Source organism: Fusarium graminearum, chromosome 2 (genome assembly GCF_000240135.3).
Source record: "Fusarium graminearum PH-1 chromosome 2, whole genome shotgun sequence".
Classification (NCBI taxonomy): domain Eukaryota; kingdom Fungi; phylum Ascomycota; class Sordariomycetes; order Hypocreales; family Nectriaceae; genus Fusarium; species Fusarium graminearum.
This window is the reverse complement of record NC_026475.1, coordinates 5,568,000-5,584,665: the sequence shown is the minus strand read 5'-3', so window position 1 is coordinate 5,584,665 and position 16,666 is coordinate 5,568,000. Positions and strand designations below refer to the sequence as shown.

The window sequence follows — 16,666 nt, the reverse complement described above, 5'->3', positions numbered from 1 at the left end:
TGAAGCGTCCATTGCTGACGTATAGATCTTGCCGGAGAATTGATGTTGAATTGTCAGAGACGGTTACTAGCCGTCATATTTTTGTCATGGAGTTATCGCTCATCTTGCTTCCACATTTCCATGTCCCATCACCCAAAGTCGTTCAACAACCAGCACGGTAGTCAGCCGATCCTCATACCCAATGTCCGGTCAACCGTATTGGACGGTATATGATCCTATCTCAATTTTACCGCAACTCACTCCATCACTTGGCCGATAAAGGACTCAAGCTTTTCAGGGTTGGGTCCCACAGACGTGCCACATGGTTCTCCTTTGCGAAAAGCGAAGAACGTGGGCATCGCGCTAACTCCAAGTGCTTCGGAGACATCGGGTACAGGTTCCACGTCGACTTTTGCAAACACGACAGTTTCTTTTTTGTCTTCATGATAGCCCACAGACAATCCAAAGACAACTTGGTCTTGACAAGATAACTCAAGGAATGGTATTCTCGGTGTAGAGCTTAGTCTTGATTCCTAATTACAGTGTTTCCTTTCACCTTGCTTGCCGGCCCCTCCATTAAAGTCTTGTAACAATCAGCAGCGGGAGTCAACCAATCCAAATCGTCAATCCCTCATCAGGCCTTTCCTACTTATTGTATGACATAGTTCAACTGGCGAACTGTCGGACCATTTGTTCAAGCTTGTTAGGATCAGCTCCCACAATCTCGCCGACCTTTTCGCCGTCTTTAAAAACCATAAAAGTGGGCATCGCGCGAATCCCGTATTCTTGAGAGATATCTTCAGCCTCATCCACGTCGACTTTGACGAAAAAGACTTTGTCGTTGCCATGTTGTTCGGACATCCTTTCGACCACTGGGCTGATGAATCTGCAAGGACCACACCATGGTGCCCAGAAGTCAACAATGACAACTTCGTGTTTTTCGAGATGATCTCTGAATTCAGCCAGGTTTTTGATTACGTGGACGGTCATTTTGAGTGTAATTTTGTAATATTGTTGTTGCTCAATGTGTTTGAAAGTTGGAGAGGGATGATGGTTTGTTGATGACTTTGTCCAGAATGGGTATGAATGGACGCTATATATGCATAACCCCTCCTCAGCCTTTGACGTCATGGAGAGGTGCAGCCAGCACGTTATAAGCTTTGAACAACGTAAAAGGCGTCAACTGAGACATATTTGGATCGACCGGGAAATGATCTGACGGGCATCTCCGCTCGGGATGTAGTATATAGTGAGAAAACGCGTCATTTATGAGTAGGTAGCCAAGAGCGTGTGTTGCATGTGACAGAAGTCCAAGAGATAAGATCTTTGTTTACGAGAATAGCCGACGGAAAGAACCTAATTGGGCTTATTGAGACTTTGAAAAGGTCAATTCCAGTGGCTGGAGCTTATAAAGGTGGCCGCAGCTGTATTGCTAGAGATCAAGCTATCCGACAATACGACGCACACCCTGGTTAGGTGTATGTTTCCATGCCGATGGATAGTGATAATTAATTATCAAGCTTGTTCCAGAATGTACAAATCAGAGCTGCTACTTCGTCCACTTTGTCCCTCACCACTCCATGGCCAACCTGAGGTACAACAAAAACATTCTTGAACCCATGCTCCTCGAGCTGCTGCGCGTTGACCAGACCATCCAGTTCACCAAGCACCGCGAGATTTGGAATTCCCATCTGCGACGCTTTGGAGAATTGCGCATGTGAGTCCATCACACCGCCATCTCTGACAATCGCTACCACAGAAGCTACGTGTCCGGAATGCTCTTGCATCTGCCAATGTCTCACTGCTTCAGCCACAATCTCACCTTTTGCCACCCTATCTTCCCAGTCGTTGGGCACGACAAGATCACCACCCTCAAGGAAGTCCAGGACCCACTTCCTAGCTGCTTTTTCATCGTCCCCGCGGAGTTGAGATTGTTCCTCCTGCGTGAAATCTGAGGAACGAAGAAGACCAGCGGGAGCGACGAGCACGAAACTCTTTACCCGGGCTGGTCTTTTTACAACATAACTAGCCGTAGTAACACCACCAAAGGAGAAGCCAACGAGGTGAGCGGAAGGCCATTGGAGATGATCAAGCAAGTCATCGATCAATTGATGGAACAAGGACTGTTCATGGGGCAGAATAGGTGTGTCGCTCAGTCCATGGCCCCAGAGATCAACCAAGACCAGTTGTGCATGAGGAAAAGATTTTTGGAGAGCGTGGGCAAGAGGAAGCATGCCTAATGCCGGGGTCTGGACGCCATGAATGAAAAGTACACGATCGATTGGCCGCTCGGACGTTGAAGAGAGGGTCTCATAATATGCAACTTTGCCGTGGGCAGTCTTGAGAAACTTGGCGGGTGGGAGGAGTGCTCCAAAAGTCTTTGTGAATGATTCTTCCGAGGGGCCTTGTATTGGCTCCTGGGATGGTGTTTTCGCACCAGGTCGAAGAAGAACAAGATCTTCTGATATGGGAGACATGGTTGGCGATGTTTGCTGAGTTGAGTTTGTTGTCTCCTCATGAGCGATTTGAATAAGCCCAAGTGGAGACAATTGTTTGGACCAATCGTGTCATTGTACTATTCTCACAATCAACAACGATTTGTGGACTTTATCGTGATAACCTCGGTTGGTGTTTGAGGACGCATATTGTAAGTCGGGCTATTGCAAGTCATTTCTTTCCATACTACAGAACACTGCTTCTGGAAATAGAGGCAGTTTTATCACAATTATGCAGTAGTATCTCAAGAGCGGAAGCCAGAGGTTAAAATGGAAGGTATTGCAAGGTGCTAATAAAGGTGCTGAAGGCAATCGCATGTTTATCTTCAAACACCGATTTTATAATTTACAGTTAATTCAATAGCCGTACACTTTCTAGGATTGACTAATTGTACCATAATGGTATGGACCCAACGAAACTCATACGAGCACTTGAAACAACAGAACAAGTCATGATAGGCTAGGATTACTCTAATTGTCTTTAGTACTTTTATGGGATTAACCATAAGCTTTTACGTATCATCTTCTCTTCCCAAGTCAAGGTTGTTGCTCTGTCGAGGGGTAGATGTCGTTCATAAAACTCCTAATATCTACCATTTAATTGGTTCTAGCACGATTTCTCAATATCATGTGTTAATAAGGTCGAAAGATCAGTGATATGGAATTTTTTTTTATTTATTTTTTTGACTTGGCCTGACCTATTAGTCTAGTCTCTCATGCTTCCACTGGCTAATTTTCCTGATACACTGACCTGCCTATTGTTGATGTCCCTTCTACTGTCAACCTAGCCAACACCCAACTACCTCTAGTACCACGTAGACAATCTAACGGGAGTCATGAACTGATACCATTTGCCTAATTTGTTGAGCTGGGTACGTCTGGCAAGGTTAGACGGGATCTTTGACGTTATTTAATTTCTTCGCATTATGACCACTTCCAATCCTCGTAATATCACTCTGTCTTTGTTCATGCCCAGTCGTATCACATTCTGTTTCAATAATTAATAATGTTTCGCTAGGTTAAATGTGAGAGTCGAAACAATATTTAGTATGCATCTCCTATTTTCTCGTTTGTTCGTAAAGACTTGGCAGACCTAACTGTCAAATGGGTCAGTTCTCAGCAGATGCCCCTAAAGCGTGCGTGACGGTTAAATACGAACAGGGTTTTATCCTGCCCATGTGCCGCAGACAGAACAAGGCATTTTAATTAGCGACTGGCTTTATTTGGTAGTCAGCACCTTACAACCAACAACAATTAAGCTAGCAGGGGGTTAAATGATACCCTGACGAGACACAGCCCGGGGCGCAGCTTTGTGACATGCCCGAACTAACAGCCCATCGACAATGTAGATTCGGCAAATTTGTCATAGATAAATAAGTCGTTCCTTCCTGTAATGCGAAAAACAGCCACCTTGGAGGGTTTTGACAACAAAATTACCAGACTTTCAACACAACTTATTGTCCATCAGGCTGGAACTATAATGCCATCGTCCGAGCAACCCAATTCTCGACAGTGTTCATTGCCGCATATCATTGCGCAAGGTCAGTGTGTCCAGAAAGATATTGGATGAGTGATAAACTGACGTCAATTTCCAGTGGCTACAAATTGAGATCTCTCAATAAACATTCCCGATCGACGAGTTCGGTGGTCTCAAGGCTACGTGAACACTGGTCGGAAAGCGATAGAGACGACAACAGAAGTGCAAAAACCACTGCTTTACACGGTGTTGGTAATATGATGGTACACCAAGCATTGCCTATCAGTTGGGATGCTTCTGACATGACCGCACTTTCACCAGAACCACCCGCAACAAGTAGCGAACAGAAAATTCAATCTCGGGAAACTCCTCAGCCATGGTCTGGACCAAGAGAAGGTGAAGGGCCTCTTGACCCTATCTACGTTTTCCTCATGATTGCCGTACCCATTATCGTTGGGGCTTTATTCACTTGTATGTTTTGTTTGTGTTTTTGGAACAGAAGGAAGATGAGAAAAGAGAGGAATAGAGCACAAGAGGTGCCATTAGACTCTCTGCCGCCCTACTCTAATGATCAGAATCCTCCTGCATATGCGAAGTAATAATTGTACTTATAGTTATCAAGATTGTATAGTTAATAAATACCGAGTGATCCATCTCTCTAGTTAACCACATGAATGCGTTCATTCCAAAATATAGAATATATATCCAGATATCGTTACACTGCCGTAGTTCATATGTCGACTTGATTTAATTAGATTACCATCGGAAGTATTTGTGGTGTTTATCAGAAGTTGCGAATATATATCAGCATCGAATTCCACAATTCGACGATTATCTGAGAAGCTATAAGTAAGACTGACTCTTTGAGCATAAGATCTTGACTCATAGCAAAGCTTGATTAAGTACTGCTGATTTGATTCAGCCAAGGCGTCAGAATCATGTCCGTGATTCTTTGTGGGGCTATGCCAGCGAAGGATTCAAGTAAGCGACAAACCCCTCAGGCAGATTATTCACGGGTGGGGATTTTACCATCGTGCGAGCTCCATACTTGCCTTCTTCTCATATCTAACAATACCCAGCTATTGCTTGCCCTGTCTAGATTGAACAAGTCATGGACTCTGAATCTTTTACATACACCGGTATCCCACCCGGGCGAAACTTTCGGTTGCTTAGGATCCTCCCAGGCTCGACCGACGATGCTCTAGCATGCGAGGTTTTCGTGTCTGACCTAGACAATTCAACACCATATACAGCTCTGTCGTACGTCTGGGGGAATCCAGATAAAGTTGGAGACCTTGAGCTATCAGGACATGCCTGTCGGATCACACGTAGTCTCTCAGATGGGCTACGTCGTCTTCGAAAGCTCGACGAGGCGCAGGTTGCCTGGGCAGATGCAATCTGTATCAACCAGAATGACAATGCTGAGAAAGGCCACCAAGTTGACTTGATGGGTGATATCTATGACAATGCCCATCATGTCGTTGTGTGGCTGGGTCCCGATCCTACGACCTCTGCATCCGAGGCGTTCCGCTGCTTGCAGACAATCAACTACAAGCTATATACTAAAACAGACAAAGAGTACTTTTACCCCGACGAAAAGGAAATGGGCACAATATACATGAAAACAGAATCTGATCCAGAGCCTCGAGCAATGTCAAGACCTATCGGAAGGCGATCAGTCCATCGCTCTGTGCTTGGCGAGAAGGGAACAGACTGTGTTGGGAAACTCTTTGATCTATCATGGTTTTCCCGCGTGTGGGTCCTTCAAGAAGTCGGCCTTGCAGGCTCAGCAACAGCAATATGGGGAGACAGCAGTATCGAATTTGGCGAGATTGCTTCCTTCATCTGGAACGTGTACTACACCGAGGAACTAAGGCATGCATTGGGAGATGAGATATCCCAAAAGCTCTCGGGCGCACCTCTCTACGCTGTGTGGAATGTCTGGTCCACGTACGAAAAGAAAGAATCCTGGATATACCGAACACCTTTATTAAGGGGCTGCGCTGAACTTATCGCTGGCCAGTGCAATATTGACTTTGTCCTTGTTCTTGAGGCTTCACGGTACTTCAATGCCACGAACCAGCTGGATCATGTGTATGCCTTTTTGGGTCACCCAAAAGCTAGGAATCCTATCACAAAAGCTCCATGGCTACAGGCTAACTATTCGCTGGACGTCCAAGAACAGCACAGACTGCTGGCCGCCAGCCTGTCTCAGGACTCGTTGAACTTCCTGGTACAGGCTCATCAGACTGAAGAAAGCCTCAAACTTGAATCTGAATATCCAAGCTGGGTCCCAATGTGGAACAAGAAGACTGAAAACCACGCAGACGCGTTTTGGGAAGCATGGGATGCTAGTCTCCGAAAGGAAGAAGGCAAGACTTTCAAGACCTACGCTGATGGTCATCGACTTAAAGTATCTGGGATTATAATTGGCGAGATTGACCAGTTCACACGAACGATGGAGTCGCCGGACTTTGATGTTGAAAAGAATTTTGGCGGCCTGCTTGTTGACTTGTGTTGGGATTTGGCAGGACGGAGACCCAACCCGTATTCACCCAAGGAGGTCCTAGCGGCATTTGCATCGACATTATCCTGTCACTACAAGATAAGAGGGAACCAACCTCTAGACGGGCGTGAACGAGTTGTTGAGCAGTTGGCCGGCTATTGTATGCACCTTAACAATGGTTTCTACCAAGCCCATCTGGTGCCAAAACAAGGCGATGGCTTCTGGAACCTGAGCACTGTGCTGGAAGTCGGCAAATCCTTTACGCCTAGTTTCAAGTCCCATGCTGTCAATAGGCGGTTCTTCAATACGAAGGATGGCTATTGGGGAATGGGGCCTTCCGCTATGCAGTCTGGGGATATCTGTGCTGTGCTTCTCGGTGCTGATATCCCGTTTGTGTTAAGGCCAAAGGGGGGTGCTGGAGAGTATCAGGTGGTAGGACAATGCTACATGTACAAGTTCATGGATGGTCAGGCAGTCATGGCATCTCGAGCTGAAAAAAACGGTTATGATGAGAAGGAAATTGTTCTTGTATAGTATGAGATGCATCTGCATTTTTTTTCCACATGTTGTGTTAACTAGATTATAGAGAATCGACTCATGTGCATATTTTGTTGAATTTAAAGCTTATCAAGCTTCTAATACCCCCAATTGTTCAAGGCATGTTTCTACCTCTTGCTCAGATGCTGACCACTGTTCACCTTTCGATTTAGTTATTGCTCTCCCACTTCCTCAGAACTTCTAACCAATCCTTTGCTTCTTCAAGGTAATCCTCTTCTCCGTCTTTCACAAGATGCTCTTTGCTTTTACCTTCCAGTACTCGTACCATTTGTTCCACAGGATCCCGCATCGGATACCAAGCTTTCCCAGCAGGCACACACTCTGAAACGAAATCAACCAAGAAGTGTTGGTGTTCGAAATCTTCAACCGCCACATTCATGACCTCCGCAGCAACGGCAGCAGACACTTCGGGGAACCGTGCCAGTTGCTCACGGCAGGGTCTGAATGGCGGGTGACACGCGTCCAGTTGCCAGTTGAACAGATCATGCATATACGGGCGCATCTGCTCCGCAGTATTTACCCGTTCCCATAAAGTCCGGTAAGAGATACAATCGAATTTGTTCTCAGGAACCCAAACATCCTCTGGGTTCTCTATAAAACGGTCCAGCAGCCTTGCGTTATTGACGAGATGCATTGTTTGCGCGTAGTGACTGGACCGGGACTCGAAAGAGGATATGTCGAATCCCATAATTATCTTTATGGTAGATCGATAAGGCTGCAGCTGCTCAAGAGATAGTTTTGATATGATGGAGTAGAAAACGAGTTGGTGCATCTTGAGTGAAGTCATATCACCGTCCTCGATCGGTGACGTAAGAACGGATGATAGAGATGCTATGACCGGTGGCTCCATCGCCCGTACCCTGATGATACTAAAGAAATCGTCTTTCGAATCGTCATAATTTTGCTCGGAGTTTGCATCGCACGCTGCCTTAATGATTGCCATCATCTCCTCGGCGAAATCATCTCCCTCTAGAGTTGCCAACTTCTTATTGGCTTCCATCGTTAAAAATTCGAGTGCTCTGGCTACCTAAAATGAGCTTGGAGTTTACACCAGATGCTATGTACCGTGTCTCTGTGGGACCAATGTTCGTTCTTGATATTGAGTTTTCATGCCCCTCTCTTCGAAGAGTGTCAGCATGAGACGCGATTAGCTGACAGTTATTCTAAGGCTAGCGTGGAACCCAAACAGACGGGTCAGTCCGAACCGCCGATCCTAACCGTATAAGACCGGAATTGAGACCCCAGTGAAAAGATCCAGTCACTTTCCGAATGCCGACCAGATCAGATCCAGACTACGGTGCAGTTCACCGTCGCTGTCCTGTATCTAGGCATCGCACACCGAACCATCATGGACTCACCGAGCACGTCCCAAGCCGACGACAAAAGTGCTCCCATCAGTGAAGCAGAGAGAAAGTAATCAACAAACCCTCCCCTTCCCCGCATCCTCACACGTTAACATTAGGCTTTGTAGGAAGCTCCGTAATCGGCTCTCCCAGCGGGCCTTTCGTCGCAGACAAGCGGAATGCATCAGAGAGTTGCGCAACCGCGTCAATGCAGATCAAAGGCCTGATAGCGAGCGAGTGGAGGCGCTGCAGAAAGAAAACAAGATTTTGAGACAGCAATTGATTGATGTTCAGGCTAAGATGTCAAAAGTCTTGGCTTCGGTTCAGCTACTGAGTGACTCCGTTACTAAGACGCTGGACGACACCAAGGACGGCAGCCATTCACCGGATGAAGCGGATCTAGAACGACATGCGCTGGACAGGAAGAGGGATCAACATGCGTCAATTTCTTCAATGAGTTCATTGGATCTGGAGTCGTTTGATCCATCTATACTTGACTTTGAAGTGCCTTTTGCTTCAGCAGACGCTGGACGTAAGTGATAGCATTGTTGATACACTAAGCTTAACACCTAACAAAATGTGTACAGAGTCAGCACCAGAGCCAGCAAATGTTCTTACGTCGGAACTCATCAACGTCACAGGAACGAACCCTTTATACTCCCAGATACCCAACATATGGAGTCACCAGTACCAGATGGGTCTAGAGCCTTATATTACGGCCATCAATGCAACGGAAGAAACAAATCTTGTACTGGGCAAAGATTATGCATTCACAAACTCTCCCTTTTCGGATCATATACAATTGCTTCAGAAAATGCTGAAATCTAAGCTCAATACTCTCGGTTTTGTTCCAGAGAGTCATCATCCGATGCAAAGGTACTTTTACCCTCGTTGTTCTTGAATGGTTATCATTAACAGTTTATAGCGTTTACCAGCCAGTATTAATGGTTCTCTCCATGTTCAACAGCATGACCCGCCCAGACGTGATGGCATGGTATGCCAAGACACGTTTCTACCATATCATCGAGCTCACCGCCTGGCAACTCTATCCTTCGGCAGCAACGTATAATAAGCTCCATCCTCGATACAGGCCTACCAAAGCACAGCTGGAAAATCCTCACCCTGGTATAATCGATTGGATACCGTTCCCATCGATACGAGATCGGCTGATTCAGCTACACTCGGCCAATCCGCACATTGACCAGATTTTCTGCGATGCGGTGACAGGCTACGTGGTAGAGGCGCTCATGTCAGACCTAATACTGGGTGCCCCGCCAATAACAGTCTACGTTCGTGTCACGGATCTCATCAACACAATGTCTCGCTCATCTGGGGACGAGTCTGTGTCTGCCCTGCTTCCTGCTCCGGATATCTCAACCCTGTTTTCTTCACCGGCATACGCAAGAGCAGCGTTCAACAAGCTGAATATGGACAAGGGAGCAGGATATTACAAGATTGACCCCGCTTTCTTCGAAAAGTATCCGGAGCTGTGGGATCAAGCGGGAGACCTGACAGCGTCTGGGATGCCTCTCAAGCCAAAGTATCAAAAGATACTTACGTACCCGAAACCTCTTGACCCATCTACAGTGGAGACTTATAGAAGCTTCATCGACTTTTCTCTCGATGCATCTAGTACGATTTCTATGGGTCCCGCGGTGTGAGCGAGGTCAGGTGAGCTGTCGTTGCCGGGCCGGTTGTCGTCAGCAGCGCAATTGAAGAAATTTGAAAGCTACCACATGATACGATTCGGTCCAACTTATTATCAATACGAAAGACACGGTGTAGAATTGCATGCAATGGTTTGGCAAGTGTCACGGATTGTTGAGTAACAATTGACCCACAAGCGACGGTTGACTAACAGCGCAATTACTAACGACCCCATTCTATGCATCATCGAGTGGAGATGGAATATTCTATATAGAATTGCCACAGCTAATTAATTAATTAGTCTGCCACACTAACAAGATCATCAAACATCCGAACCTCAATCACATTCACGATGCCTTCCCAAATACCAACCCCAATCTCTCGCTATGGCCTCATGGATGACTACAGTGAAGGCGCACATCCAGCCCTCCTCAAAGCTCTCATCGCCAGCAATACTACCCAAGAGACCGGTTACGGCAATGACACATACTGCGATCTTGCACGGAAGCGAATCCGAGCTCATCTCGGCCGTGACGATGTCGGCATCTTCTTCGTACCCAGCGGCACATCAGCCAACGCCATCTCCATCGCCGCATGTCTGCGTCCCCACGAAGCCGTCATTGCTGCAAGCTCTGGACATATCGTGACGAGAGAAACAGGTGCCGTGGAAGCTAGTGGCCACAAGATAATAAATGTTGCTCCTGTCAATGGCAAACTTACCCCTCAATCCATTGAGCGGGCGCTGGACGATAATTGGCATTTCCCACATATGGCCAAGCCCAAGTTAGTATACATCTCGAATGCGACCGAGATCGGCACGATATATACAAGAAACGAGATGGCTGCGATAAAAGAAGTGTGCGAAAAGAATGGTCTTATTCTGTTCCTTGATGGAGCTCGTATTGGCACTGCCCTTGCATCCAAGTTCAACGACATGACACTATCAGATATCCTCGAATTAACAGACATATTCTGGATCGGAGGCACAAAGAACGGCGCGCTACTGGGCGAGGCAGTTGTTGTTAAAGACGCTCGTCTAGCTTCTGAATACGAGTTTTTCGTCAAGCAGCACGGCTCGCTGCTGGCAAAGGGAAGAGTTATTGGTGCACAATTCGCTGAGTTATTCGAAGGCGATTTATACTTTGACCTTGCGCGCAGGGCAAACTTGGCAGCCGAGACACTGTCTAATGGAATTGCCGAGGCGGGATTCTCTGTATATGCTGCGACAGAGACGAATCAGGTCTTTGCGGTCCTTCCGTTGGGATTGATCAAGACCTTGAACGAGCATTTTAGCTTTTATGTGTGGGAAAAGTGCGGTGATGATGAGGCTGTTATAAGACTATTAACAACGTGGGCAACGGATGGAATGCAGGTCCAGAGGTTCGTTGATATGGTGCATTGTTGGACGAGATAAAAAGATGTTTAAAAGTAAAAAAGTTCAATTCGGTATTGGTTGATAGGAAATAATACTTGCTATTTTGATCGAAACAAACCACTAACGGGGCTACCCAAGTAGTCATCTTGTCGCTTCTCTGCATGTTTTCCACATTGTATTACACAATCTTCCAGGTCCAGCCTTCACTGCCGATTGTTAGATGTTCCATTCTCCCATCTCCACGGTCGATCGTTGACTGAGATATTCACCATCCCCAGCCGTCGGTTTAGCACAACATATCTGCCTACTTTGGCAACATATTCTTTCCAGCAGCCTTTGCTGCCGCCAGAGCACCATGAAGTCCATACTGTGAGTAAACACCATCGATGCGATGATTTGAGTTGAGGTTCTTCACCACGACAATCTGGTAGCATGTGGCCGAACCTTGACGAGAGCCAATCGTGGAATAGGCCAGAAAGATTTCCCAGATCTTGATGAAAAATTGTTAGTGAACAGATACCAAATTCTGGACGTGATACATACGCGGAACCAGCGCACTCCATACTTGGCCTTGACTTTGTCGGCATTACCCAGCCAATTTCGGTACCATCGCCATAGCGTGCCAGAATAGTGGACACCGATAGTATCGACACTAGATTTCATGAGTTAGATATTACTTGGTTTGAAAAGTGCAATTACTGACCTCTTGACTTCAAACCCGGCACTCTCAAGACATCCCACATAATAAGATAACGGTGTAGATGCATCCGCTCCGGGGAAGATATATTTGTTGAGAAATAGTCCCCAAATAAAGTCTTCATACTGCCACGCCTTTCTGAAACCGGAAACCTGGACGTACATAGATCCATCGTTCTCGAGCATATCGTAGCACTGTCGAAAGAAGCCCGTCAGACGTCGTACGCCTACATGCTCGGCCATCTCCAATTGAGTGATCTTGTTGAACTTTTGATCTTCGGGAATATCGCGATAGTCACAGCATAACAGTCTGCTCTGCTCCTCTGGTATACCGGCTTGTTGAAGGCCGTCATTTCCCCATTGAACTTGATTTCGAGCGAGTGTCACGCCTGTAACCTTGGCGCCGTAATTGAGACTTGCGAATTTGGCCAGGGTACCCCAGCCGCAGCCAATATCGAGAAGTGTGTCTCCTTCTTTCAAGCTGATCTTTTCGCACACGATGGCAAGTTTGTTATCCTGCATTTCCTCCAGAGTTTCCTCTCGCGTGGGGTCTGATATAATACCAGAGGTATATATCATTCGAGGGCCAAGAAACCAAGCATAGTGATCATTTCCACTGTCATAGTTAGTTCGCACCTGCTCTTCATCCTGTGAGCGAAGGTGAAGGACCACATCAGGGAAGAAAGTAAACAAGATGTAGCGAAATGTTTCACTGGTAAAGTTAAATGTCGCCCAATCATGTCGATACTCGAAAACTTCTAACGCATCACCGTTGAGGTCGACCTGTCCTGTGAAGTATAGCTCGAAAAATGTGGCCATTGGTATCTTATGTGTTCCTGTCCATCGCGCGCGGTGGGAATCGCTTTTGAAGGTGAGGTAGAACTCGACAGGTCGGCCGGGTAATTTGACATCGTGATTGATACGGGGACTGTAACGAGACATGACTGTCCAAATTACAGCCAACACAGGTATTGTTGTGAATATAGAGAGAAATATGGCTGTTTTGAGGCCGCCACCTAGTTTCCACGATAGCCATTGAGGAATGCCTAGAAGAGCGGCGACGAGGAAGCCATTCGACCATTGTTCGTATCCGGGTCCGTCAGCAGGAAGAGGAGCATTTTTGATGGCGGGGGACTATAGAGGAAGCAATTTCTTGTCAGCAATTGCATATGATGGGTGTGAGAGACATACATTGGTTGATGGAACACCTGGATTTTTGCCGGTTGAGAGGCTGTCGACAGGTGCTTCTGGAGTCCGGATAAAGTCGATGTCGCTGCTCAAATGAGCTCTCCCGTTTTGCTTTATTGCCATGGTTGTTGGATCCAGGTAAGACAAAACGATTCCTTCGCAAAAGTGGGAGTAAGGAGTATTTAGATGATACCTTGGGTCAGGTGCTTTCTCCTGGTCTGATCTGATGCATCAAGCCACTTTGAGTGAGGCCGGATACCGCGGGGTTTGAGTACGCATACCTGCTGTAGATAAGCAAATCAGCCGAAAGTGATCTCTCGTGTTACTACTTGGCATAATATTACTGCATGATGCGACGGGATAACGGGTTTGAGAAATAAGGCCGCGCAATTAACTTGATCCGTCCAATTATGTGACGACGGACATGGATCTTTGTGAGGTACATCCTACTTCGCCTACCTTTATTTCCTTCGTATCTATACTTGTATATTAGTATGTGGATATTATCATTGATTAAAAGAGTACTGGGATCTCAAAACAAGTGTAGATGCCAGGTTGGTAGTGCCAACTGATTGATGGATGAGCCTGTCACGTGCTGTTGGTTTGTGATAAGCAACTCCATAATGAGATTCACGCATTTTATCGCAATAGCAAGAGAAAGAAAGAAACCATTTCGAGACATCTGCGATAAAAATAGGTATTAATTTCCCGCTGTCGTCTCTCATTTTGTGACTCGCTTGTAGATCATCCCTGTCTTTCGCCAGCTGGCGCGGCTTTGAGTGAGCGTAGGGTAGATGACACTGACAAGCGAGATATCGCAACCATATTGCCATGCTAGTTACCCTGTATATTGTGCTCAATTGCCTGTCGGATACGGACATTGACCACCGAAGACAATCCCCAGTTTTCATTTAAGCAATTCGGCGATCAAAAGTGACCCCCACGCCTTTGTCTCGACAAGCCGATGCTGTTTTTGGAGATCGCTTATTGTCAGTGAGGGGAAGCTCGTGGGTGACACGGAAAAGTACCCATAAAGTCCACTCATCACCCTCCAACAGGACATTGTCGTCATCGTCAAAATGAGTGATAAAAAATTGGAAGTACTGGTCTATGGATTGGGAGCGTATGTCAAACTACCCATACCCAAGTCATGACATTGATACTAATATATCTCAAAGCATCGGTTCCTTTTACGCATTCATCCTCAGTCGCAGCGAGCGTGTTCGCTTAACCGTGGTCGCTCGATCCAACTACGACGCTGTCGCCGCAAATGGAATCAGCATAAACAGCCAAAACCATGGCAAACACCATGTGAAGCCTGATAGCGGTAAGTCACTCAAATTGGTCGCCAAACACTATATTAAACAGTCGACAGTCCTCAGACATGTGAAAGATGCTGGCCACAAGTTCGATTTTGTCATCTGCACCAACAAGGCAGTTGATCAGGCCAGTACTGCAGCTGATGTTGCACCTGCTATTGGCGATGATACCTCAATCGTGATTATCCAGAATGGTGTCGGCAATGAGGATGCATTCAGGGATAGTTTCCCGAAGACAACTATCATATCATGCGTGGTATGTCTATCCTACTCTATGCATGTCACTTACTTTATGACTAACCTCATCAGACGTGGGTTGGAGCAAGACAGCCACAACCTGGTATCGTTGAACACACTACATCTGAAGACATGCAGATGGGGTTGTACCCGAATAAAGCCGGCGATTCAGTCCTCGACAAAAGTCACCTCTCACAGTTCGAATCACTGCTCTCAATCGGCAAAACCATTTTCCAAATCGTTCCGGACATCCAAGTCCAACGCTGGGAAAAGGTCGTGTGGAACGCAGCCTGGAACTCCCTAACAGCGCTCACCCTCACGGACACGCATTCGTGGTTGAGCTCTTCTGATTTGTCAACGCCAATGACGCGAAGACTGATGAAAGAGGTCATCGATGTTGCCAATGCTCTTGATGTATCTCTTAAGTATGACCTGATTGATCAACTTCTGGACAAGATTCTAGGCATGCCGCCAATTGGTAGTAGCATGAGGACTGACTACGAGAATGGAAAGCCTATGGAAGTGGAGGTCATCTTGGGATATCCTGTTAGAAAGGGCAGGGAGTTAGGGATCGAGGTGACGACCATTGAGACACTTTATACTGTTTTGTTGGCCATCAACAAGCGTCTGATGAGTTCTGCAGCGAAGTAGTATAGCCATGTCCTGGTTATTAGTTGCATATAAGACAGATTACATGTCCATCCATCCTTAATGTCCACAATCACATGTCTTGAACGCCTCCGCACTTGTCTTGATCACCAACTTCGGTTATACCGGTAACAGTCTTCCGACCTCTTCCCCACAACTCCCGGTAACAACATGGCCAAGTTTAATCCCGACGTCTGAATCCGTGCTTCCCCGCAGATCGTGGGATGTAAATTTTAGTTCCGATTTCTTACATCAAAGAAACCTCGAGGTTGGCCGATTTTGTTCCTGAATTGACCCCCACGTCCCCCCTCGGCCTTGACACCGAGGTCTTTCCGCGGGGTCGTGTGAGCTGTCCTGCCGGTGGCAATACTGTAGTGGGAATGCTCAATAAAATGTCATTTCTACTAGGATTTCTGTTCCTCTGTACATCTTATCTTTATATACCCAAATAATCTACTCAAAATGTCTGATGCTCACAGTCCTCGTCATGACGCGAAATCTCACGATCATCGTCGCTCTACCCAGTCAGCTTCGGCTCCACCAGGAGATGTCTCACAACTCCCCAAAGGTCAATGTCGTTACATTCTCACGTTACCCGAATTGAAAGGCCACCGATGTGGATGTATGGGGTTTCATCACAACACATCTCTTCCTGGCGCAACATGTTACTGCGGTCATTTCGCATGCTTCCACTCTCCGCACTCTATACAAAGGACAGGCGACGACTTGGCAGTTCTGAAAAAGCGCGTAAAGGACCTAGAGGCAATGCTACAACAAAAAGGCAGCTACCAACCAGAAAGCCTTGTCTGCAGAATCAGCGATCTCGAGGAAACAGTGGAGAGTAACGAAGAAGAGTCCGCCATGCAAATAAAAGCTTTGTATCAGAATAGCTCTGCAGCATGGGAGATCATAGAAGCGTTACAGGAGCGGACCAAAACTCTTGAGACATATTGTGGCCTATACCGGGAGCAGATGGCGGCGACGAGGAGTGAGTTAAGAGAGCTGTATAATAGGCAGCTGGAGTTAATGGATGGCGAAGAGAGTCTGGAGGAAAGACTTCATAGGCTGGAGGACCCAGGTGATATACTACCGGCATTTCCAACTACGCCTATGGGCTCGTTGCGAATGGATACCCGGTAGACATGGATAAGAGTATTAATATAACGGCAGACCAGAAGATATACGGTCGTTCTGCTAC

General features: G+C 46.6%; 10 protein-coding genes across 10 annotated transcripts; 6 read left to right on the top strand and 4 right to left on the bottom strand.

The window, feature by feature from the left end:
* Nucleotides 1-500: 500 nt before the first annotated feature.
* Nucleotides 501-1,030, bottom strand: FGSG_03946 (uncharacterized protein). Its single transcript, XM_011323418.1, has one exon. The coding sequence runs from the start codon at nt 967-969 to the stop codon at nt 646-648; it is 324 nt and encodes a 107-aa protein (XP_011321720.1). The 5' UTR covers nt 970-1,030; the 3' UTR covers nt 501-645.
* A 457-nt stretch (nt 1,031-1,487) lies between these two features.
* On the bottom strand, nt 1,488-2,530 carry FGSG_03947 (uncharacterized protein; the record flags this gene model as incomplete). Its single annotated transcript, XM_011323417.1, has 1 exon — nt 1,488-2,530. Exon 1 carries the CDS (start codon nt 2,454-2,456, stop codon nt 1,488-1,490), a length of 969 nt encoding a protein of 322 aa, XP_011321719.1. The 5' UTR covers nt 2,457-2,530.
* A 1,424-nt stretch (nt 2,531-3,954) lies between these two features.
* FGSG_12347 (uncharacterized protein) lies at nt 3,955-4,550 on the top strand (the record flags this gene model as incomplete). Its single annotated transcript, XM_011323416.1, has 2 exons — nt 3,955-4,019; nt 4,070-4,550. 2 exons carry the CDS (start codon nt 3,955-3,957, stop codon nt 4,548-4,550), a joined length of 546 nt encoding a protein of 181 aa, XP_011321718.1.
* Nucleotides 4,551-4,889: 339 nt separating this feature from the next.
* Nucleotides 4,890-6,991, top strand: FGSG_12346 (uncharacterized protein; the record flags this gene model as incomplete). The annotated part of the gene is made up of 2 exons (XM_011323415.1): nt 4,890-4,967; nt 5,051-6,991. 2 exons carry the CDS (start codon nt 4,890-4,892, stop codon nt 6,989-6,991), a joined length of 2,019 nt encoding a protein of 672 aa, XP_011321717.1.
* A 172-nt stretch (nt 6,992-7,163) lies between these two features.
* Nucleotides 7,164-7,505, bottom strand: FGSG_03949 (uncharacterized protein; the record flags this gene model as incomplete). Its single annotated transcript, XM_011323414.1, has 1 exon — nt 7,164-7,505. One exon carries the CDS (start codon nt 7,503-7,505, stop codon nt 7,164-7,166), a length of 342 nt encoding a protein of 113 aa, XP_011321716.1.
* An 858-nt stretch (nt 7,506-8,363) lies between these two features.
* Nucleotides 8,364-10,019, top strand: FGSG_12345 (uncharacterized protein; the record flags this gene model as incomplete). The annotated part of the gene is made up of 4 exons (XM_011323413.1): nt 8,364-8,428; nt 8,487-8,890; nt 8,946-9,234; nt 9,284-10,019. 4 exons carry the CDS (start codon nt 8,364-8,366, stop codon nt 10,017-10,019), a joined length of 1,494 nt encoding a protein of 497 aa, XP_011321715.1.
* Nucleotides 10,020-10,329: 310 nt separating this feature from the next.
* Nucleotides 10,330-11,473, top strand: FGSG_12344 (uncharacterized protein). The gene has a single exon (XM_011323412.1). It carries the CDS (start codon nt 10,358-10,360, stop codon nt 11,417-11,419), a length of 1,062 nt encoding a protein of 353 aa, XP_011321714.1. The 5' UTR covers nt 10,330-10,357; the 3' UTR covers nt 11,420-11,473.
* A 211-nt stretch (nt 11,474-11,684) lies between these two features.
* FGSG_03951 (uncharacterized protein) lies at nt 11,685-13,387 on the bottom strand (the record flags this gene model as incomplete). Its single annotated transcript, XM_011323411.1, has 4 exons — nt 11,685-11,870; nt 11,924-12,032; nt 12,084-13,210; nt 13,268-13,387. The coding sequence occupies 4 exons, from the start codon at nt 13,385-13,387 to the stop codon at nt 11,685-11,687; spliced, it is 1,542 nt and encodes a 513-aa protein (XP_011321713.1).
* Nucleotides 13,388-14,343: 956 nt separating this feature from the next.
* On the top strand, nt 14,344-15,471 carry FGSG_03952 (uncharacterized protein; the record flags this gene model as incomplete). The annotated part of the gene is made up of 4 exons (XM_011323410.1): nt 14,344-14,387; nt 14,443-14,591; nt 14,640-14,839; nt 14,893-15,471. The coding sequence occupies 4 exons, from the start codon at nt 14,344-14,346 to the stop codon at nt 15,469-15,471; spliced, it is 972 nt and encodes a 323-aa protein (XP_011321712.1).
* Nucleotides 15,472-15,930: 459 nt separating this feature from the next.
* FGSG_03953 (uncharacterized protein) lies at nt 15,931-16,608 on the top strand (the record flags this gene model as incomplete). The annotated part of the gene is made up of 2 exons (XM_011323409.1): nt 15,931-16,090; nt 16,187-16,608. The coding sequence occupies 2 exons, from the start codon at nt 15,931-15,933 to the stop codon at nt 16,606-16,608; spliced, it is 582 nt and encodes a 193-aa protein (XP_011321711.1).
* Nucleotides 16,609-16,666: the final 58 nt, after the last annotated feature.

Excerpts from the sequence above, each read along its gene's own strand:
- FGSG_03946 (XM_011323418.1), bottom strand. The coding sequence starts at position 969 with ATGACCGTCCACGTAATCAAAAACCTGGCTGAATTCAGAGATCATCTC.
- FGSG_12344 (XM_011323412.1), top strand. The coding sequence starts at position 10,358 with ATGCCTTCCCAAATACCAACCCCAATCTCTCGCTATGGCCTCATGGAT.